This window comes from Anarhichas minor, unplaced genomic scaffold, assembly GCF_050575085.1.
Source record: "Anarhichas minor isolate MPS153535 unplaced genomic scaffold, ASM5057508v1 ptg000017l, whole genome shotgun sequence".
Taxonomy (NCBI): Eukaryota; Metazoa; Chordata; class Actinopteri; order Perciformes; family Anarhichadidae; genus Anarhichas; species Anarhichas minor.
The window spans coordinates 12,618,968-12,641,837 of NW_027466463.1; the positions used below are offsets into that span (position 1 = coordinate 12,618,968).

At 41.4% G+C, this 22,870-nt stretch overlaps 3 protein-coding genes across 3 annotated transcripts; 2 read left to right on the forward strand and 1 right to left on the reverse strand.

Moving 5' to 3' along the window:
* The first annotated feature begins 453 nt into the window (after positions 1-453).
* smarcd2 (SWI/SNF related BAF chromatin remodeling complex subunit D2) lies at positions 454-9,135 on the forward strand. Its single transcript, XM_076093722.1, has 13 exons — positions 454-1,031; positions 2,337-2,533; positions 4,018-4,060; positions 4,163-4,285; positions 4,531-4,650; positions 5,321-5,416; positions 5,779-5,880; positions 5,997-6,158; positions 6,359-6,456; positions 6,629-6,764; positions 6,867-6,989; positions 7,692-7,793; positions 7,919-9,135. Exons 1-13 carry the CDS (start codon positions 891-893, stop codon positions 7,970-7,972), a joined length of 1,497 nt encoding a protein of 498 aa, XP_075949837.1. The 5' UTR covers positions 454-890; the 3' UTR covers positions 7,973-9,135.
* A 569-nt stretch (positions 9,136-9,704) lies between these two features.
* psmc5 (proteasome 26S subunit, ATPase 5) lies at positions 9,705-13,584 on the forward strand. The gene is made up of 12 exons (XM_076093724.1): positions 9,705-9,786; positions 10,671-10,742; positions 10,840-10,909; positions 11,037-11,134; positions 11,221-11,277; positions 11,517-11,747; positions 12,044-12,170; positions 12,279-12,469; positions 12,833-12,931; positions 13,018-13,128; positions 13,209-13,295; positions 13,424-13,584. Exons 1-12 carry the CDS (start codon positions 9,763-9,765, stop codon positions 13,475-13,477), a joined length of 1,221 nt encoding a protein of 406 aa, XP_075949839.1. The 5' UTR covers positions 9,705-9,762; the 3' UTR covers positions 13,478-13,584.
* A 441-nt stretch (positions 13,585-14,025) lies between these two features.
* LOC142951869 (MAGUK p55 subfamily member 3-like) lies at positions 14,026-22,007 on the reverse strand. The gene is made up of 18 exons (XM_076093723.1): positions 21,971-22,007; positions 20,777-20,895; positions 20,565-20,642; positions 20,322-20,402; positions 19,904-20,041; positions 19,438-19,519; positions 18,973-19,058; positions 18,811-18,885; positions 18,229-18,425; positions 18,041-18,105; positions 17,470-17,487; positions 17,176-17,217; positions 15,900-16,058; positions 15,738-15,818; positions 15,211-15,304; positions 15,007-15,115; positions 14,322-14,441; positions 14,026-14,205 (listed from the first exon to the last, which is right to left on the reverse strand). Exons 1-18 carry the CDS (start codon positions 22,005-22,007, stop codon positions 14,026-14,028), a joined length of 1,761 nt encoding a protein of 586 aa, XP_075949838.1.
* Between the last annotated feature and the right edge of the window lie 863 nt (positions 22,008-22,870).

Here is a 22,870-nt window from a genome sequence, read left to right on the forward strand (position 1 = left end):
TGCTCACATGGTGCATACTCCTAAATAATGTGTTTAATCAAATTACCACAAAAATCCCAGAGCCACAGGGTCCAAATTATGAATACTGGTTGGTTTCTGTGCAAGTGCTGTAGCTGTCATACATAGTCTGTTTCAGGCACTGAAGTCAATTTATTCTAATGCATTCAAGTGGTATTTTATTAACAAATACTAGTATCTGACAGTAAAGTATGTCGGGGCAGGTAGTTTTGGTGTAGAGACAAAGTGACACAATGGCAAAATGAGGGGGATGAGTGTGCATCCGTCCATACATGTTACACCTCAGGACTACACAGGCTTTAATGAATTAGGCTAAACATAATTTTAATGTGTTCACACAAAAGAAGGATAAATGTTAGAGTAGGCACGGGGAAGTAAGCAAACATTTCCGACATCCACGAAGGCAGCATTTTGCATTCTGTGCGTGCGTGTGTGTGTGTGTGCGTGTAGGTAGGCAGTTACAACAAGAATACTTCCCGGTATTGCTAAATAGACACTCAGTTTGTCATATGTCAGTCGTTAACATCAGCCTCGCTGAAATAGCTGCTAGTGCGCGATGTTAGGACTTAGGAACGAGGAGAGGAGGTGACAAACACAACAGACGCCACTTTGCTCTCCAGAAAACAAACAGTTGTAGCCAGAAGCAAACCCCGGAACTTGACACGGTAGGAAACGAGCTAACATTAGCTAGCTTTTTGTTGATAGTGTGCTTGCTGTCAAACCACAACCCGACCTCATTTAAAGTAACTGTAGCGCACTTTAAGATTTGTACCAGCGTACGTTCGTTAAGTAGCTTCATTGACTTCTTTGTGGACCGACATTTGGTGCCGGAAGTTTCCGTCACTTTTAAAAACCACTTGTGGATCCAGAAGATGGCATCGAGAGGATTCACTCACATGAATCTGAACGTGAGCCCCATGAATGTTGGGCATGCTGCGGGTATGAGGATGTCGGGCATGCAGCAGGCTCCGGCGGGATACCCCCGGAGCATGAACAACGCGCCCCAGTACCAGGTTGGTTTTCTGCTCAATGTCTCTTCACTAAATAGGGGAATGTGCTCAGATAAAGGCGGCGGTAGTCTGTTAAATTAGCTTTACTGAGGCTCAACTTTATGCTGCTTTTAAGAGTACATGCAGTCCTACATTTGGATGAAAACATTAAAAGAATATGCAGTTTTGGCTTGACATATTAAAGTAAAAGCTCAGAATTTGTTTTTAAATATCAAGGTGCGGACGCTACTTCCGCATTTGAATATGCTTTGTACTGTACTTACTGCCACCAGTGAATTAAGTGCAACTTTTCTTTTATATATATATATATATGTATATATATATATATATATATATATATATATATATATATATATATATATATATATATATATATATATATATATATATATATATATATATATGGCGTTTATAGTGATTTACCTTTTAAGTATTTGGACGTTTAATGTATAATTAGTATTACAAATCAATGTTTTGTGCGCGCGTGAAAGAGAAACTCACGTGGCTGCCCTCAGCCTCCTGTCAGTTAGCTTGAAAACAAAAGTAAGTTCATCATCACCCATCATCTGTCAGAGCTAAGGCTGCATATATTATCCCAGTGTTACCACCACGTGGTCTTTAGTTAATATGCATTATTACAGGTGTCTCGTGTTTGTTAGCTAGAGCCATATGGGTTCAGATGTGTGCTGTTTTGTTAAAGGAGGGACCAAACAAAGGAAGTAGCACTGTTAAGACCATTACATTGGTGATAAGTCTCTTCAATGTGGTTTATGTCAGACTATTACTGAGTTATATGACCAGATAAAGATTGGGAAATCAAGAAATTAGCCATTATACACACATGCATACAACAGATGTCATTACAGAAAAAAATATAAATACATACATGCACGTCACAAAAAACATCGCAATAAAAAACTTGTTTAAATTGCTGTTCTCTAGGTTATTGAATCTGCACGTACTGTACATTTATGCAAAATATTCCTTTTCACTTTTGTTTTTATACTATGACTAGTGCTAGTAGTTGTGCTACACACAATGTACTATAGGAAATCATCATTTCTCTCCCAATTAGCTTTAAATCTGATGTCAGAATCATCACATTGGGAGCATAAACCCATCTTTTGTAAACCAGTTCTGCAGGAACAAAATGTAACTACAGCATTCACATACAAGCTTATTTTCATAACCACGCTTTTCTTCAAAAGGAGAGTAGTGAGTACGAGAAAAGGTCTGGAGAAAGAAACTTGTTTTTCAGTAATTGAACATTTTGAACGTGAAATCAGCTTCAGCTTTTTTTTTCTTCAGCGCCCGGGGATGCCATCCAACAGAGCGGGGGGCCCCATGGGGTCAATGGGGGGCCAGCTGCCCGGTCCTTCTTACGGTGGTGGGAACATGCCCATGCGGCAAGGCATGCTGCCTCTAAGCATGGACGCCTCGCGGAAACGGTTCCTTCATCTGCATCAACAGCAGCAGCAAGAGGCACTGGGAGGCCTGAGACGAGGGTAAACTGTGAAGAAGTGAGAGTGTTTTTATGAGAGAAGAAGAAGAAGAGAGGGATCGGAATAATGTCTAGGTTAATTGATCAACACAGCCTGGGGCCAAATCAGGGAATGGTGCTTATTTACAGTTATTAAGATTGTTACCAATTAATTCAACTTTTTCTTTAAGCAACAGTAACAGTAAACAACAATTAAGTATTTCCTTTCACTCTTACTCTTTCATGCACATCATATTTCCTGAAACATATACTCTTCTTTTAAAAACGTAGAGATACAAAACCTAATTTTCCAAATTTTGCCTGACTAAAACAAAATATTGGTGTAAAGCCGAAGTCAAAGAGTTGGATTTCTTCTTCTTCTTGTTATTTTGTAGCTTTTTTATGATGTAATGATACCGGAAAAGTGTTCATGAGGATCATGAATTTTAAAAGAGGAATGTTTCGTGATGAAAATGGGTGTTTGTCCTCCTCATTCACAGCAAACATGATTAAAGACCTTTCTAGTGATGTGTTCCTCAGCCAGGACAACTACTACAGCAGTACGTTTGTGTACTTAAAAGATTCTGAACGAACACAACCTCTAGTGGGAAATGTTTTGCAAATTATAGTTCATGTAAAAACGAAAATCATTGAATTGTAAATATACATTTCTCTACATAACACCGTAGAAGTCATACAGTCATAACGATTCGGTGGCTAATTTAGCCTGTTATGGCTCATTAACGATACAACAACACCACCATTCATTCAGGATGTGTTTGTCTCTCTGCAGTCTGCTTGTGAAGTCTCTGAGCTGTTAAAAGCAGATCACACAGACACGAGGATGGGAGTATCTCATGACTCGTCTTTGCTTTCAAAGCGGTAGACACGAGTGGATATTTTTGACTTCAAACGGCTCAGTGATATCACGCTCATAAATGTGGCGATCCATGATGTGAGGCTGCATTTACAGTTCATCCACAAATAACCTCTTGTCTTTAAAGCTCTATCTCATAACACAAATCCTCAGAAGGACCGGTGTGCCGCAGTGCCCGAAGCAGCGATCTAAATTCTTAATAATGAGCTTGGGAATTCAATTTAGTCCTAACGAGGGGGAACTGTGTAATTTAATTAAAGAAACAAAACGACTTCTATGAAGTCAATAGTGATGATGATGATGGGTCAGAGTCCAAGGTGATCATTCGGTGGAAGTTAACGAAGAGGGAGCACTGGCCAAGGTTTCCTTATTGCACTGTGAAGTCTTCAAAGATAATTGATAATCAAATGAAGTAAGTTAGGTCTTTCTGTTAATATTTTACGTGTCATTCCTTTGTTTATTGGTGAATGAAGGTCATCCTTTCATAAAGGCAAATCCTAAATGATGACACATTATATGTTAGAGAAAGCATATAGTTCATGTGGTCAGTTCATGTGTGTTTTTTTAAATTAAATGAACATATAGTGCTTTGGAAATCATCTTGTTTATAATATTTTCTTTTGGATTTTTAGAGCAAAAAGACGCAAGATGGCTGACAAGGTTCTCCCACAGAGGGTAACAACGTTTTTACCCCCCCAATCATGATTTAGATGGATTCAGTTTCTTCACAGTTGGCTGTCGTCCCTTAATATTCATTCATTGCTGTTGGCTCTTTAGATTCGAGACCTGGTCCCAGAGTCCCAGGCCTACATGGATCTCTTGGCGTTTGAGAGGAAACTGGATCAGACCATCGCCCGAAAGCGTATGGAGATTCAGGAGGCCATCAAGAAGCCCATTATGGTACAATTAAGAGTGCATTGTCAGATTTTACAATACTGAAAAGGATCATTTGAAATAACTTTCAGGCTTCATGAAGAGAATGTATATACATTGACTGCCATGTTTTCTTGAAGATCCTTCTTCACCGATCACCAAATGCAGCTTAACAAAATGTCTAAATTCCAAATGCAGCTTTATTCAAACTTGTCATGGTTCATTTTTGTTTGAGTTCCTGATATCTGTGCTTGTTCATCTCTATGACGCAGCAAAAACGTAAGCTCAGGATCTACATTTCGAACACGTACACCCCCAGCAAACCCGAGGGCGAGGAGGCAGAGAAGGTGTCCTCCTGGGAACTGAGAGTGGAGGGGAAACTTCTGGAGGAAGTACGTGAACCCCTTTCTTCATTTGAATCGTCTTGCTCCGTTTCTCCGTTATCCCAGCGTGGTCTGACTCCCAAGTATTTCAGTGTGTGTTATTTAGTTTCTGAAAAAACTTCAGCCATTCAGCTCTGTTTGGCCTGTGTCCTTGGCTCTGACCACGCAACCAGATGTGTGTTTGCAGCTCTCCCCACTCCAACCCTCAACTCCTCACACACACACACACGCACGCACACACACACACACACAAGCTCATGTTCTCTTTCGAAACAAGGAATTGAAACCACCGGCCGTTACATACCATCTGACAAGCCTCCCCTCCCTCCATCAATTCCAGCTCCTCTCATTGTGTCATCTGGGGCCACATGAAGGAGGATTTTCTTTTCACTCATTTGGTTTAGGCATGCGTAGGAGTTTTGCATGGAGTAACAGAAAAAGAAAAGCGATGTGAGGGATGGAGTGAGAGGGGTCATGTTGTGCAAACAGACTTTGACGGGGCTTTGGAGAAGGCGGGGGCGCAACAGCTTTTTCTAGTTGTCTACAGTTTTGTGCTTCGCCCCCCCCCCCCCCAATGTGGTCAGAGCTAAACAATGCGGCCGCACAGACTGACACAGCACAATAAGGAGACGTAGATGGATAACAGGCTCTCTCTCTCTTTTGCACTTTTTTTCCCTAGCCTGGCAAGCAGAAGAGGAAGTTCTCATCTTTCTTCAAAAGCCTGGTGATCGAGCTCGATAAGGAGCTCTATGGACCTGACAACCACTTAGTAGAGGTATGACATCATTTTAAAGGCATGTGATGCATCCGTCTCAGAACATTTTAGGCCAAAATGCACTGATCAACAAAGGGGGAGTTCAGCTGGAATCCTTAAAGCTTTTGGAGTCAATCCAAGAGCTCTTGAATATTGACGATATCCCACCATATTTATTTAATGAATCTGAATCTATTATAATATCTATAATAACAGATACCCAACGATTGCACCATTTAAAAAAACACTGGCACCGTGCCACTACAGTCTGTGAGCGCTTGCTTGTATGAGTCCCACTTTCTGTATTTATTTCAGCTTAGATTTAGTTTTAGCTCTCATTGGACTTAATATAGATAATCGAATCTTCTGACTTTATCTTCCAGTGGCACAGAATGCCCACTACTCAGGAGACGGATGGTTTCCAAGTCAAAAGGCCCGGCGACGTGAGCGTTAAATGTACCCTCCTGCTCATGCTCGACCACCAGGTACCTTTGCTCAGTTACCTTCTCGCTAATAGTCGTCTCCCTTGATGGGATGACTTACTTGCATTTTTTTCAACCACCACTTTCTTTGCTCCAATGCCTTTTTATTTATTTTTCAGCCCCCTCAGTACAAACTGGACCCACGGTTGGCTCGTCTGCTGGGTGTGCACACACAGACGCGAGCCAGCATCATGCAAGCCCTGTGGCTCTACATCAAGAACAACAAGCTGCAGGATTGTCATGAGAAGGAGTACATCAACTGCAACCGCTATTTCAGACAGGTAAAGGAACGGTGTTAAAGCTACGCGGGGCAGCGAGACGCTAGCTGACCACCTTAGCCATTTCCCACGGTTGCTTTGACATTTGAAAATGCATTCAAAATCATTTGGTAATGAATTATATCAAATGTGCAGAGCCTCGCAAATGTTGAGGGTTTCTTCCCAGTTTTGCTCAGTTTTTTTTTTTTACCAAATCTGTTCAGATCTTCAGCTGTCCTCGCATGAGGTTCTCGGAGATTCCCATGAAACTGGCCGGCCTTCTGCAGCACCCTGAACCCATCATTATCAATCACATGATTAGGTAGGGCAATGTTGATCATTATCCCTCTTTCTGTGTTTGTGTTGTCCAGATCTCATTTATTATCTTGATTTTTGTTTTTTGAGCTTCATAATTCGGACCGTGCTCTTAAACGTTTGCCTGAACAGCATTCTTGACTTGAACTTGGTTTTGCTGTCTCTTCGTCTCTGAGCAGTGTGGACCCCACAGATCAGAAGAAGACAGCATGCTATGACATCGATGTGGAGGTGGATGACCCACTGAAGGGACAAATGAACAGTTTCCTGTCCTCGACAACCAACCAACAGGAAATCGCTGCGCTGGAGATGAAGGTAAGGCCTACCAGTCAGCCACTAGACACTTGCTTTTAGGAGAATTGTAATAAAAGCAAAATGAGGTCTTTACATTTAGTGCACTGGTTGTTTTCGCTGCAGATACACGAGACGATTGAGTACATCAACCAGCTGAAGACCGAGAGAGACTTTATGCTGAGCTTCAGCAATAAACCTCAGGACTTCATCCAGGACTGGCTCAAGTCTCAGAGCAGAGATCTGAAGGTGAACATTGGCTCCCATCACTAATGTGCTGTATGTTTCCCAAAAGGAGTCTCTTTACACATAGTATTGTTCGACTGATAATGTTTTCAAGTCTACTTACAACATCTTTAGCTGTGTAGTTTTTTAAGAAGATATTTGTCGAGGTATTTCAGTAAGGTTGTTCTGTAGGTATCTCACTGTATCCTCCACTTCTTTAAGCTTGTATGACTGTTGTATCATCAGTGTATTAATGACAGCCCTAACAATGTTTGTGTTTGCTTATATATTTTGTGCAGTCAGTGGTTTTCTTTCCCAATTTTAAATAGTTTTATTTCAAAGTATTTTTGGAGCATGTTTGCAGACGGGAATATGCTCTAAAATACTATTTAAAATACATACTTTGTATGCGATGGCGTTATATGGCCAGTTCACCGAGGCAAATTAACAGCCGACAAGTCCTATAATTCCCTGCTCGATGACGCTCCTGTGCCGACACAAACTGGATGAATTAACTCAGAACAGAGTTCAAAAGTCAAATGGAAGTGAAAACAACAGTATTTTGCAGCATTGTTTTCTCAAATTAAATGGAGAGACTTCAATGCCTTCACTGCCAAAGTAAATTGACCATTTACAATATTATTTTGGCATTTGGGAATGAAAGTTTTCTGCATCCATGAAATTGTGGTTCTTCGTGTTGAAAGATACATTTCCTTTTTTCGTCAGTTGATGACGGATGTGGCAGGAAACCCAGAGGAGGAAAGGAGAACTGAGTTCTACCAGGCTCCCTGGGTACCAGAGGCAGTGGGCAGATACGTTTACTCCAGAGTAAGGAATCACACAGCCGAATATGCACTTCTTAATGATGTACATGTCTGATAGATGTTTTATTGTAAGGTGTATATTGTGATTAGCTTTGATGTGCACTAACGCTGTCGCTTTTTCCTTTTCAGTTGCAGCAGAGAAGACAAGAGTTGGAGCAGGTTTTGGGTATCCGACTCACCTAAAGACATATTCCGCTGCCAGCTTAATTTGGTTAATCAAATGTTAATGTTTACTCAATTGGAATTTTGAATTTGCCGGGAAAGAAATAAGCTAATGTTGCAGCCTAAATGTTCACACACCCATCCTCAGTGACATGGTGTGATAGACCAGCATTTAAGTGAGATACACAAAAGATAATAGTTCTGGGACCAAAGTGATTAACATGTCCCTAATAATATGTTTGCATTGCATTGCCTATCACTTTTAGGCTATTCAAATAATCTTGTTTTGCAATATGTTTTGTTCACGGTACAATATGCTTGAATGTTTGTAAGCATCAGTGCTGTGTAGGTGCTTTTCGCCATCACATTGTGTGCTATTTTGAAAAGGGTGTCTGTTTACCTTTACATTTGAAAGCCATAACCTTTAGAAAGGAGCAACTGCAAAATATATCCGTACTGAAAACGTCGTACACCAGAAAAATATATATTTTAATTTCAAAAATCTATGTAGAAAATATGTATTGTATTCTTTAAAAAAACAAAACATAGGAATTCTTAAGATGTCTCATGACTGATGAGAATTAATAAGAAGCTTTTTATTCCAACAATAATTTGACGTGCTGTTTGTTTTTTGTCATGGTGGATATATTAGTTTGAAATGAAACATTTCTTGACTAAGAAAGCTCGATTGAGCTCTTTATTTGAGTCTGCTTTGTCAGCAGCTCTTTTTTTGTACTTCTTGGATGTTTACGTGCTGTTTTTGTTTGTTATTGGGGTTGCAGGGTTATTGTTATAATGTCAGGATTATGAACTGTGGCATGCTGTTCAGATTAAAGGGTTCTTCCTGGGAGTTTAATATCTCCCAAGAAGTTTAACTGATCTTAACAAAATAGGAATGCAGTTGTAGAGTGTCAACTAAACAATGCACCAAATTGTTGTGAACAGTTTATAGTTTTGTATGAGGGGGTTTCCTAAATGTCTTTAAACATTCTATATTAAGAGGTATCGCTGTGCCAAAATTTGTTTTGTGGAGAAGGCACTTGAGAATTGAGGCACTTGAGAAATGTTGTGTACAAATATTTTTTGTACAGCCTCTGTAAAATGTTTGCATGTTGTGTATCAATCAAAGGCCTTTATCGTTTATACATTTTGAGTATTTTTTACAATAAATATACTTGCAATTATTTCTTATTTCATGATATAGAGCATATTACAAGGTTGCCAATGGTATTATTATTAAAAATAATGGCGTAGACTTATATTCATATCCTTTACTGTGCAACTGTAGCTGTGTGATCAAAGGCTGGGCCTTGAGTGTGCGTGTTAGGGCGGGTCTAGAGCTCAGGTTCCTCAGAGCAGCGGTTTCATGTGGTTTTCATATTTTCAGGTAGGGCTCACCTTACCTGTCTTTAACTGCATAGACAGGTATACCACTCCTCAAATAACGGCCAACCAAAATACATCCTACACCCTTCACAGATCTGTGTTTCAGCTTTGGTGAAAATGGTACTAAACAAAGATGTGCCCAAAGGTTTACACTGAATTAAACTTGTTGTTAAATGCTACATGTGTTTTTAAGAGTAAATTAAGCCTTGAAACTCAATTATTTATCGTTTTAGTTAGCTATAACGTGTTATAAGGTCATGAAAACGGCAACTTAAAAGCAAAAGGCAAAGCGGTTGGGGCTGAAAAAGAATATGTAGTTTTTGAAAAAGGCCTGTAGAGGGCAGTGTGCGCAGTGAAAAACAATCACCGAAGAAGAAGTCTTCCGGAAATATGCCTCTCCTCGAGCGGATGCAGAAAAATCCAAGATGGAGGTATACGGAGCCGATCATGTAGGTGTATTTTTTTTCTGTCGTTTTCTTGGTTTTATTGTTAATATATTATCAAAGAGATGTCGCTATTATGTTTTAAGTCGAATGGTATTTTTAAAGTGGCTGTGAGGGGGAATGGCTGTGCGAGTCTGCTGTAAATAGTGAAATGTTACTTCATTCGAAACTATAAATGTGTACGTTACAATTCTGCCGGTTTGCTGTCTCATTGTAGCTAACCTAGCTAACATTAACTGGCTAGCCAAGGCTCACTGTCAACTGAACGTACAGCTAGCTTGAGCTAGCTACTCTGAATGATTGTCAGCATCCGTGTTCTCTATAATTAAGTTAAGAGTACGACGTATGTTAAATACGTAACATAAATAACAAAGTAGTTTTAGGACCACCAAGCGTTCGTTAAGCTAGTTAGCTAACACTAACGTTAGCAAGCCTAATGTTAGTCAGCAGATTTAAACTACCTAAGTAGTTATTTATGGAGTCCTGGGTAAAGCTAACGTTTAGCCCATTTTATCATTGTATTGTTGCACTTATCTGTCTCTAGCTTCTATATCTCGCTGTCAAGTAGCGTTACCTTAACCGAGTGAACATTTTAGCACTAACGTTACTAACCCCGCTTCATGAGTTGCTGTTCACAGATTCGCAAAACATTTGTGTAGATAATCAAACGTAAATTTGGCATTATTTTTTACAAAATTGTCATTTATCCATCAAAAACTCTAGCTTCTTAAATGTGATTATTTTTGTAATATGAATTGGATATCTTTAGGTTTTCTACTGTTGGTCAATACTGGGACTCTGAAAACTTATGATGAACCATTTTTACATTTTACAGACCAAACAGTTAACTAAAAACGAGTTAAATAAAGTTGGATTATTTTCATTGACAGATGGAGATGGGCGATATTAAAGGTGGCTCAGGTCTCCGGCAGTACTACTTGTCTAAGATAGAAGACTTGCAGGTAAGAAAATATTATATCTGCAAACTCTGCTGTTATTTTGACTGTATTGCACAATTTCTGCTTGCCTGTCAATCCTGAACCAATGTTTTCTCAACAGTTGACAGTAAATGACAAGAGCCAGAATCTCAGACGTCTGCAGGCACAGAGAAATGAGCTCAACGCCAAAGGTACGCTGTTTGTCATCACACGAATATTTCCATATATTTTGTAATATTATTTCATTCTATCACATAAAGCTGGACATAATATTTCCCCATGGGTGAAAATATAACATTTTTACTCTTTGTCTCTCAGTGCGTCTCCTTCGTGAGGAGCTGCAGTTACTACAAGAGCAGGGGTCCTATGTAGGGGAAGTGGTGAGGGTCATGGACAAGAAGAAAGTGCTGGTTAAGGTATGCCGTGTACTTGTACTTTGTACCACACTATCTTGAGTACTAGCTGACAGTTTAAATCAATATGTCTCCTCATCATTTTTTAGGTTCATCCAGAAGGGAAATTTGTCGTGGATGTGGACAAGAACATTGACATCAATGATGTAAGTATTATAGTTGTTGTTTACCCAATAATGGTTAATAGTCCTTGGATAGTTTTCCCACTGTTCGCTTAACCATAACAAAAGAGAACAGTTAAAACACACTATGCCTTTCATTTGTAACCACATTTGCCACCCTGTACATTCAGTCATTGATGATAAAGGAGGATTTCATGTCAGGAAACCTTAGGCTAGAAGTGTGCTTTCCTATTAACTCATCCCTTTTGTCATTTCTGCATCAGGTGACTCCCAATTGCCGCGTAGCTCTGCGAAACGACAGCTACACCCTGCACAAGATCCTGCCCAACAAGGTGGACCCTCTGGTGTCCCTTATGATGGTGGAGAAGGTGCCAGACTCTACCTATGAAATGATTGGTGGCCTGGATAAGCAGATCAAGGAGATCAAAGAAGTGATTGAGCTGCCCGTCAAGCACCCAGAGCTGTTTGAGGCTTTAGGCATTGCACAGCCTAAGGTGAGTGATTGAGGAGAGCGCTAATAGTGCTCAAGAGCACAAACCACGGCCTTTTAGATAAGCAAGTGTCTACAGCCACTCTGTGTGTTGTTTAAACTCACATTTTGAGATTAGGTTAGAGACAGAAGGTAACTAAGGGTTGAGAATATATCCCAGCAAAATCTTTTGGAGAATGTCAAAACTACATTGAGGTGATGTTTTCAGATGTCTTGTTTTGACCACACAACAACTCTGGTCCCGTTGTATCCATGTGTCCGTGTGCAGTTGGTTCTGATGTCTGTTTTGAATGTGTGCAGGGCGTGCTGCTGTACGGCCCCCCGGGTACAGGGAAGACCCTGCTGGCCAGAGCTGTGGCCCACCACACTGACTGTACCTTCATCAGGGTGTCCGGCTCTGAGCTGGTCCAGAAGTTCATTGGAGAGGGTGAGACTGTCTCTTCTCAACACTTTCATCAAATTCTTTTCCATTCTCGGTTAATTTCTTTAAAATTATCTGAATTTATAACCGGGGGTCCTCCTTGTCTTGCGGCAGGTGCCCGTATGGTGCGTGAGCTGTTCGTCATGGCCAGAGAACATGCTCCTTCCATCATCTTCATGGACGAGATCGACTCCATCGGGTCGTCTCGCCTGGAGGGCGGCTCAGGCGGCGACAGTGAGGTGCAGAGGACAATGCTGGAGCTGCTCAATCAGCTGGACGGTTTCGAGGCCACCAAGAACATCAAGGTAGCGCACAACCTCCGCAGTGTATAAAACGACATATTTAAGTGTTTATTATCCGTTAGCATTTTCAAAAACATAACATTGGAAGACTCGTCTTATCGGTACATCTTCATCTGTTTATATACTAGCATCCAGTTATGGTTTTACAACTTCATTAGTGTTATAAATGCATTAGCAGTATTTATTTATACACCTTCATTATCCAATTACACTAATAACTCATTTTTTTTTAATGGGACCAGCTCATTTAGGATACTGATATTTTTTCACAAGCTCTGTATATGCAAAACAGTGGTGTTGTGTAATCCCATGATGGATGGGCCAAGATGAATATACATCAATTTGTTTTGTATTTCTTTCTCTCAGGTCATTATGGCCACCAACCGTATTGACATATTGGACTCAGCTCTGCTCAGGCCAGGCAGGATCGACAGGAAGATCGAGTTCCCTCCTCCAAATGAAGAGGTACTCACTTGCACAGTATTTATACACAAACTCATAAATGCTGTGGGCGGTTTTGTTTTGAGCATATCTTAATTCTGCACTATTAGGCCCGTCTGGACATCTTGAAGATCCATTCCAGGAAGATGAACCTGACACGAGGCATTCATCTGAGGAAGATTGCAGAGCTGATGCCTGGAGCCTCTGGTGCTGAGGTTAAGGTGAGAATATGCCCATTAAATGGTAGCAGTAGGGTGGTAAACAAAGGCCTTTGACTTAATTTTCTTGTGTATGTTTTTAGGGTGTTTGCACAGAGGCAGGGATGTACGCTCTGAGAGAAAGGAGAGTTCATGTCACCCAGGAGGACTTTGAGATGGCCGTGGCAAAGGTTTGTGTAACATTCTCTTGTAAAGAGTATCTTAGCTCAAAGCTAATCTCACCTCTTATTTTTAATGTGCATACTTGTATGACTGTTTCTACCTGCCTCTTAATACTGTTCTGTGTCCTCTTCACCAGGTGATGCAGAAAGACAGTGAGAAGAACATGTCGATCAAGAAGCTGTGGAAGTAGAAGGCCTTGTGTAGTCTGGTCACAATGCAAACACATGTATATTTTCCTTCTTTTGTTTATGGTTTGGTTTATAATTGTCATTCTAGAGTAAATGGTTTCCCCAAATACTGGATGGTGCATGAGTGTTATTTCTCAGGAATTCATTATCTTCAAACAGCAGTGCCAACAGATGGATTCAACACATTTGTCTTTTTTAATACAGACTTTTGTCAAAGCCAAAAGTTAGGAAACAGAAGTACAGTCTCTGTAAGAAGAAGATGGTCTGCAGGTTTATTATTCCGCTGTACAATAATCTTTTGTAAATGCTTGATATGGCACTTCACATTATAGCTGCTCTCACGGTAGAGTTCTTACATAATTGATCGTACTGAGTGCATATCTCTGACGATGGCTTGCTTGATGTTCAGATTGATGAAATTGTAGCTACTGACTAAGCCAACTATCACAAACCTGTATGCGAGTATAGCAGTAAACACTTGACGACTCCAACACTCAGTCTAATCTGTCCTCCACATGCTATGGGGTCCACGGATCCAACTTGAACCAGTCTAGCTCCTCACCCAGGACACAGGCACCCACTGGCGCTCCGTCTGCACCCGCTCCAGTACGACCTGGAGCTCAGCTAAGGCACTGGCCGGGTCCTCCTTCACCAAGACGTAGTCCACCCAGGAGCTGTAGCACTCGTCCATCCTCTCAGCCGACTGTTTCATTTCCTGCAGGTCGTCCTCCTAGTCATCACAAGGAAGGAGAACACGGGTACACATTTAAGTGTGCAAAGCCTGCAGTAGGAATATAATGATAAAGTAGTCCCATTAGTCAAGTATTCAAGTTTAAAGCAACTCACCGTGAGGACTGAGCTGAGCGAGGAAGAGGAGCCAACTGATTTCCTTTTACTGTCATCGATGCGAGGCCTTACAAAGATTACATATGGTTTGAACTCAAGAGTACGTAGAGTCTTCAGTGCCTGAATGTGGAGGTAAAAAACAAAGCATGGTAACACTCTGCAGTAGATGTTAAATTATGTCTTCTGTTTGCACTGTATATATGGCGCCCTATTCCAACATGTAATGTAAAACCAAGTTAACGCCTTAAATTCCTTGTGAAAGCACAATTTAACAGAAGTGGGGAAGATAAATCAGTGGACATAAGAGCGTTGAGTCTGAAAGCACCCCTCAGTTCACTGTTCTGCATTGTTATCTGAATCCAGACTTGGTCATTCTTCAAATGTGTAAAGTAGAACTCATTTAACTGTCTGATTAGCGATGCTAAAACTTGGAATAGATGTTCTTCTATTCTGCATGAACACGAGGGACTTTATTGGAGGCATATGCAGATAAAATAGTGTAGGGGACTCTCGATAGATAAGGAATATTCTATTTGTGTCACTGGTTTTAAATCCTCGTCATCTGACTGTCTGCACAGGTCCGTGCATATTTATTGAATTAAAAGTACAGGTACATGCCAGGTGACGCAATTGTAATTTGAAATGTATTTGGTTGACAGTACTGCAGGTCAGCTTAGACACTAACCTCTGGTTGCACATCCACAAGGCAGACCTTGTTTTGATCCAAAATCCCGTGAATGGAATCCAAACTGGTGCCGTACAGATTATCTTTATACTCCCCATATTCAATGAATCTGCAAAAATACAAGACGATCAAGACTTAATTACAGAAACCATTTACTGCAATCAATTGGCTTACTAGATTAAGTACCCAGCGTCCAACACTCACTTGCCACTCTGTATGTCGGCATCGAAAGCTGCTTTGGTGATGAAGTGGTACTCCACTCCTTCTCTCTCATAAGACTTCCTGGTTCGAGTAGTATCTTCAGGTCACATGTTTAAACAGACAGCAGGAAGACGAGCGTAAATAAAAGATCATAACTGGACCTTTGTATGTTTTGGGGGGGGGGGGGGGGGGGGGGTGTAGACACTTCATAATAAGGGAACACGCTAAAGTAAAGTGAGTCATGATGACGTCATACCCATGCACCCATGTCTAACCAGCCAAGTGCTTTGCAAAATGAATGTGAATATTGTCAACTCCAATACAGAACATGTATTACATTTTTACTCATGAGCTGTTTGCAGTAGTGATAAACAAAATATCCGATCCCGCTCTCACTGTAGCCAATTCATTTTGGACTAAGACATTGAGGGATGACAATGTCTGAAAGAGTGGATTCAATATTTAAATCCTATATTACAGGTGCAACACAGCATCTTAACCAAGGAACTATTAAAGGCAAAGAGACTTACGAGGCACAGCCAAACCATAACGTTGAGGATTTTCAGCAATCACCTTCTGTTTGACCTCAGTGATCCGAGCTCCCAGGGAACCTGGGATCCACAATAACAGAATGAATAGCTGAACAGTAATACAATATAATCACGTGCTGAGGAACACGTGGCAGAACTTACCGATCAGTACTATAAGACGGGGCCTTTCACCAGGGCGGGGCAGATATTGTGTTACTTCTTCATAAATGCGGAACTCTGTGTGATTGGCCTCTGGAGTTTGAGCTTCTCCTGGTGAATTGTGGCGATCTTTCCTGAGGCGGAAATTTCTGCGCAGACTAGCTGTGGTCAAAGAGATGAAAATACAAATGTAGAATGGACAGAGATCCATATACTCAAATTCCTTCAAAGTGTATTGCCAATCACACTTTGCCGTTTCTTAAACTAGTCGTTTAACGTCAAGACTTCAAACTGAAAATGTCATCGATTTCAATTCAGTATTTCTCACTCTGATTAAAATGCAAATCTTGTGCCATACATCACACAACACAGACACCATGAGAAATCCGTAAGAGTACCTGAGTAATACTCCCATGAGCGAGCATGGCCACAGAAGGCAGGCGCTGCCGTACTCTTGGGAGAAACTACAGCTCATGTTAGACCATTTATTCAACCAGATTAAATCTCACCAACAGAATAGAAGCTCGGAAGCCATGCGTGCTGCGTCTACCTCTTCACCAAACACAAACAGAACACCATTAGCACGGAGTGTGAGGAGAGGCCATTTGTGAAGCACAGTGAGATAAACAAGGTGCCACAAAGACACTGAGAAGCTCTGTGGCTGTAGCGTACTGCACAAGAAGCCCGCCAGAATAAAATGTCCGCACAAAGTCATGAGCTTCGAAAGCAAGGACAAGAAGGTACAAACACACTCCCACTATCAATCCTGACATGTTAAGGAATACAGAAAAAAACTGAGTGTGAAAGCAGAAGTCCAGCTGTTTTTAACCTCTACAGTTGTCACATAATTGTGCATCAATATTTGTATGGCTTACTACACAATTCATTTTTAAATGACTTTTTATAGCGTGCTATACCATGACTTTAATTACATGTTTTGTGATATATTGAACCATATTTTGTATGCCATTTTTATGATTTTTTTCATCATAAAAATGACATAAAAATGTCATAGTATAGCATGCCAGTAAGCTTTTTGGTGTGTTTTTGATCTATGCCAAGTAGGATGGGTGATTCCCGGAGTGAGATTGGTTCCCAGATGCCCATCTTACTTCCTGGTTGGCTTCTGAAGGAGCCTGATTGGAGCGGCAGCCGGTCTACTCAACCAATCCGTGAGAAGCAATCAAGCGCACCTGTTACAAATACTTGGCCAGATTATCACCCTAAACTAAAACTAAAAAAGACATAGCACAGTATGCCATTAATCGTGCCTCCTCACCTATGTCCTTTCCATTCAGAGCACCCTCACTGTCACAGTCTTCTGCAGGATGGCATGCGGGAAGAGAAGAGGTAAGAGGGAGGAGAGGTTGATGTTACTTTAACGTCAGAACACAGCAGGTTTAAGTGCAGTAACTACATGTATGAAGGCAACTATAAAAGGTAAAAAAGGGTAAATTGTGGAGGGAAAAGTGCAGCATACCTTAAGGTATGACCATGAGGTTCTGACCATAATAACATGTAGTCAACGTAAGGTTGGGCGTTTTTTTTCTAACGTGAATGTTTGTCCACTTACCTCTGTCAGCACGATCATCTGAGGTTAGCAATGCAAGGAATAACACAAAGCATCACTATTTACAAACAGAATAACTGTAACTATACTATGATATTACCACTGCTCTGCTCCTAGTATACACTGTAATCTTAGATATAAAAATCCTTCACCCACTTATCTACTTTTCCTTATGTACTTCTCCCGACCATGTTCAAACAGAGCAACACCTTTACAACACACTAGTACAATTAAACATTGTTATTTCTAAGCTCAGTGAGAGGTAGGGAGTTCAGCTTTTATGCAGATAGAGTACAGACAACAAAGAAATGACTTAACATTGCTTTTCAAACCACGCCGTTTCATTTTACTTTTAAAATGATTAGGAAATAAAACGAAAGACAGCATTTATTTAATATAAAGATTAACCTCAGAACCCCTGTTCTCTATTCATCATCTCCATTTCATCAGCTCCCAGGCTAGATTAGAATTGACCCTCAATACAACCTGTGTCCGTAGATCTAAGCTTCTTGTACATTTATATTTACAATGTAGCTTATGGGTGACAATTTCTGCAAAAGCGAATTAGGCTTACATGTGGGAGCTTTGGAGGACATAGGGGCAGGAAAAGAACCCATTTTCATCCTGTATCGCAGACGCCTGGGAAAAATAAATAGAGGGAAAGATTTACTTTTGATCCGAAAAAAGGCAACCTTTTTTTCCAATCCAGCACACAGTGGCTCTAAACTGTATATATTTGTTAGCAGAGTCAATGCTCACTACCTCTCCTGGAACTGTGTAGAGGGGATGAGGGCAGCACGCAGGTTACAGTCACCAATCCTCTTGGCCTGCCACCAGGTGGCGTCCTCCTGGCTGACAACCTGAAGGATGTCCCCCCTCTTAAATGGAAGTCCCGCCTCTTGGCACGGCGTGGCTTTGTCCTCATAGGGCGTGTAGTTGAACAAAGCCCGAAGGTAGACCTTTTAGGAGCAGGAATATTCTGTTAGCAAGTTTGATATCTCGGGACATATGCTCATATTTGTGTTCTTTTTGTGAGTTAGATGAGAAGATAAATATCACTTTCATATCTGTCCGTTAAATATAAAGCTGATGCCAGAAGAGAGAATAGAGGAAAACAGCTGAGCTCGTCAGGGGGTCTTTGTTTTTTGTTTGATTTGACAAATGTGGCAATAAAAAAAAACTTGACACCATTTACGTGTCTAGTTTTCATTTGAAAAATTATAAAATCATCAAGCCATCAATTAAATACACACTTTCCCCAGTTTGTTGGTGAAGGAGTACCCGGTTGTTGAGTCTTTCTAAATCAAACTGGTTGTTTATTTATTGAGGTTGAAGAGTCCTCACCCTGCTTTCCGTCACTTTGTCTTCTTCTTCCACAGCTGGAATGATTTTCAGGGTGATGGAGCCTTGTGACTGGGACTGATCCAACACATCAGAGCAGCAGCATCATGTATCAGTGAATCATCATACAGTATCTGAACTAGTAAAGCTTTTTTTTTCCTTTACCAGAATCTGACTAATTTCATCCGGCCTTTTGTGGGTTATCAGGTTTCCATTGACCTCTCGAAGCTCATCCCCGACATGCACCAGGCCTGGAACACACAAAACAAGTCTACTGAAAAAAAAAAAAAGCCTTTAAGACAATCCCAGTAGCAGTTTTTAAGACTCCGATATGAACAAGAAACAAACAATTTTTCATTGCCATTAAGTTGAAAACATCTCCATGGCAACAGCCATGAGCAACCCTTGTTTGTAATCTCAAAATATGCAATCTTGTGGAACTAATCTCAAGGATTTGATCTCTGTTGACAGTGCACGGGGTTACACGACATAATCCCACTTCTCAGTCAGCGTTTCAGTAGAGATAAGGAAGTCTTGTCGGATAGGAAGTTTTGTTTGTTCAGAGAAAATAAAACAACGCGACGGACATTTGCATTGTGATGCATGTTGTCCGACCGCCGTTTGTCTCACCACTGCGGTCAGCCGCCCCTCCCCTCATGATTCTGGCCACGATTACAGCTCCTGTCACCTCGTCTCTCCGAATGGTCGCTCCCTGGTGGGGAAAAGGCACAATGAATCTGATTTCCAGCACATATGGTATCTCATCTTCAGTTCACTGAAGCTGATACAACCCTCTGTTAGACGGGTAAAAGATGCTCCTCGTGTGCAGGTTGGTGGCTTTGCTGGAAAGATCAATAACCTGTTAGAGCAAATGCCAAACCTATTTGAGACTGGAGATTTTGACATCATAAAGAACCCCTCCCTGCTTTGTTCTTTAGCTCTGCATCACACAGAGACACACCTTCACACCCTGTGGCTCTCTAAAGCCTCAAAGTTAAAAAAATAAAAACCCACTTGAGGGCACAAGAATAATAGCTGTTGAGGGACGGAAGAGCTCTTTATTTTGTCACGTCCTGAGGTGTGAGGCGGCTCTCACCAGCGGCTCTTTGTTCTTCACCAGGCGGACGATCTTGACCGACTCTTCCTCCAGGTCGTCGTCCAGATCCTCCGGCAGCGGCGGCAGCACCGGGTCAAAGTTCTTTTGGGCAACTGTGTCGTGGGCCGACAGCATCGCCTGTACGAAACGACACGCATCCACAAATGCACAGATGGATGTAAGGGCCTGAATGACAATATAAAGAAAGTCAGGCAGGACGTTAACTAAGAAAAAGGATCACAAACATGTCCTCCACTAGCTCCTTTTGCAAATGTGCGTTCCTTTTCCACAACCGTCATTTCTCCCCACTCTCCAGAAAGCCAATAGATTGAACATAATCACTTGATAAGAGTAATTAGGATTTCTTGTGTAAGTGTGAGGAAAGACACAAAGTGTGTGTGCATGTGTGAGTGTGTACCTTGAGGTGGGGAGTGCTCAGAAGGAGAAGCAGTTCTCTCTCATCGTTCTCCAGCGGCCCGCTCTGAAGCTCCTCTGCCAGCTGACGATTTTAATCAGAAAATCACTGCTCGAAATAATAAAATCTCCTCATGAATTACATTTACTTTAGAAAATGACAATAACTGTTTACTTATACTTGGCATTTAATTCCAATATGCAGGTTTAGTTTGGCTTAGAAACGCTGAGGAAAGATTGCACCTACATCCTCTGCCAGACAGGTGGCGCTGTGTAGAACTGGAGTCGGGCTGTGTTTCTCATATTGCTTCAGTTTGTCATGAATCTGGGACGTACAACACATGAATAGACATACAGATATGCACAAACGCACACAAAGACGTCGTTTTTTAATGCGACGAGACATCCCTGAGTCAAACATGGTTTGAAGTCCCTTCTACTGAGACATTTCTGCTGTACCTTCATGAGGTAACCGAGGCTTTTCTCACTGAAGACATCTTTGAGGAAGACCAGGTCCTCTTTGTGGTTGGCGTCAGGATGGAGCTGAGAGGTGAGCAAGGCCAGGGTCTCATGCAGCCCTATGGATCATAGGAAACAGGAGTTATGTTTCAAATTGGGATGCACCGATACTGATACCGGGCCAATACTGACCCAAATACCTGGATGGGGCCAATCAATTCAATTATTATATACTATATACATTATATCATTTTAACTGGGTAGATCCGCATAAGACCGGCATGCATCTCGAGCTCCATTGTGAAGTCTGGGATGATATCTTTTGCCATGAACACATGTGATAACCTCACAGAATGGTTCTTTAAGCTTCTTTTTTTACCCTGTAATGCAGTTTCCAATAAAGGCATTCTTCAAATATCCTCTCAGTTTAAGCCCCAGTAAGTTATGCTCGACCAGCAGTAATCGCCACGCGACCACTGCAGGTGCAGCCTGTTGAGCTCTCATTACGAGCTCACAGGGCGCCTGCTGGAAAAACTGAGATTACAGATCCCTTTGGGAAAATTCAAGTCAGCAGGGTGGGAACATTTGGATTAGACGTTCGATTCAATTTATGTGAAGTTAATTTATGAAGCAATCAACCTCAGTGTTCTTAAAGTGTCCTTGTAGTGCCCGCGGGACACTTTTACATAATGACAGTTTGAAGTGTTGTGAACATTGTGTGGACGAGTGAAAGCAGATTGGGTTATATTTGCATGGACAGAGAAAGGTCTCACACAAAGTGAGAAATGCCATATTATTGTCAAAATATTCAGAAGTTATGTGGCTTGTTAAAAAAGTGGGTCAAGAATTTAGCGAAATAATCGGTCATATCCTGTGTTGTTGTTCACTTCTCCCATGAGAGTTACTGGACTCAGGACCTGCCGCTGGTCTCCTAAAGAGGCGGGGATAGTGGTGAAACATGTGACACAGATACAAGAAACTGACTCTCAGTAGGCCTTTCTGAACAGTCTCTGACCTCTGACCTCTAACCACACACACACACACACACACACACACACACACACACACACACACACACACACACACACACACACACACACACACACACACACACACACACACACACACACACACACACACACACACACACACACACACACAGAGAGAACAGCTTGAGCATGTGTCTGGCTGTACCTGTGCTTGTAGACACGATGGGCATGGCTTTAGTCATTCAGAGAGGCAGGAGGGTGAAGAGAGGGGGAGAGCAGGGAGGGAGAGAAGACAAAAGCAAGTGAACTCGCTCCACTGGCTCCTTCTGTTCCTCGTGTAAGGCCAAGGGGAAAAATCCCAGACAGCTAGGAACGGGGAAAAAACAAAACACAATGTGACTCTTAGATATGCATCTCTGCAGGAGATTCAATTTAAGATTTCTCAGAATTGTGGTTTTATTCTGAGAACTCTGAGTTTGGTTCTTAAAGATACAAAGAAGATAATCTCCATGCTGGTGGAAGGTGCAACAGAAAAATAAAGGTTTATTGTTACAAAAATATGACCTCTTGTGATGCTAATAGGGAGAGCACAGTGAGGCTTTACAAATACGTTTCAATACCTTGACGCTCACTTAGCAAAGAGTCCATTTTCTCATTTGAAAATAATTGGGAATGTAAATCACATTTTCAAAAGGAAACCAGCCAGCCACGCTTCGACAGTGATGAATAAACCCATTACTGTGCCCAAGTTTCAATATGCTTAATACCTGCTTTCATTACTGAGCATTCATGTCATTCCAAACCGTGTGACGGTCAAACTAGAGGAGAGTGAGGTCAGATTACACGGAACTCTTTCGTCCAATACGATGCTTCACCTTGTTTGTCACCATGGCAAGCATACAGTACCGATGACTCGCACCGTGTTTACATTTCAGTCGTCTCACAGACTAGATTCAGTTGATGGGGTTGTGTCACATTATTCACTGTGTGCTGTGTTGCAGCTTCAATCTGGCATCACTAGAAGATTCACATTCACATTCAAGAACTTTTCAAGGACTTTCTAAGCCCAAAAAGCGAGACTTCTATTCTATTCTTGACAAAACAT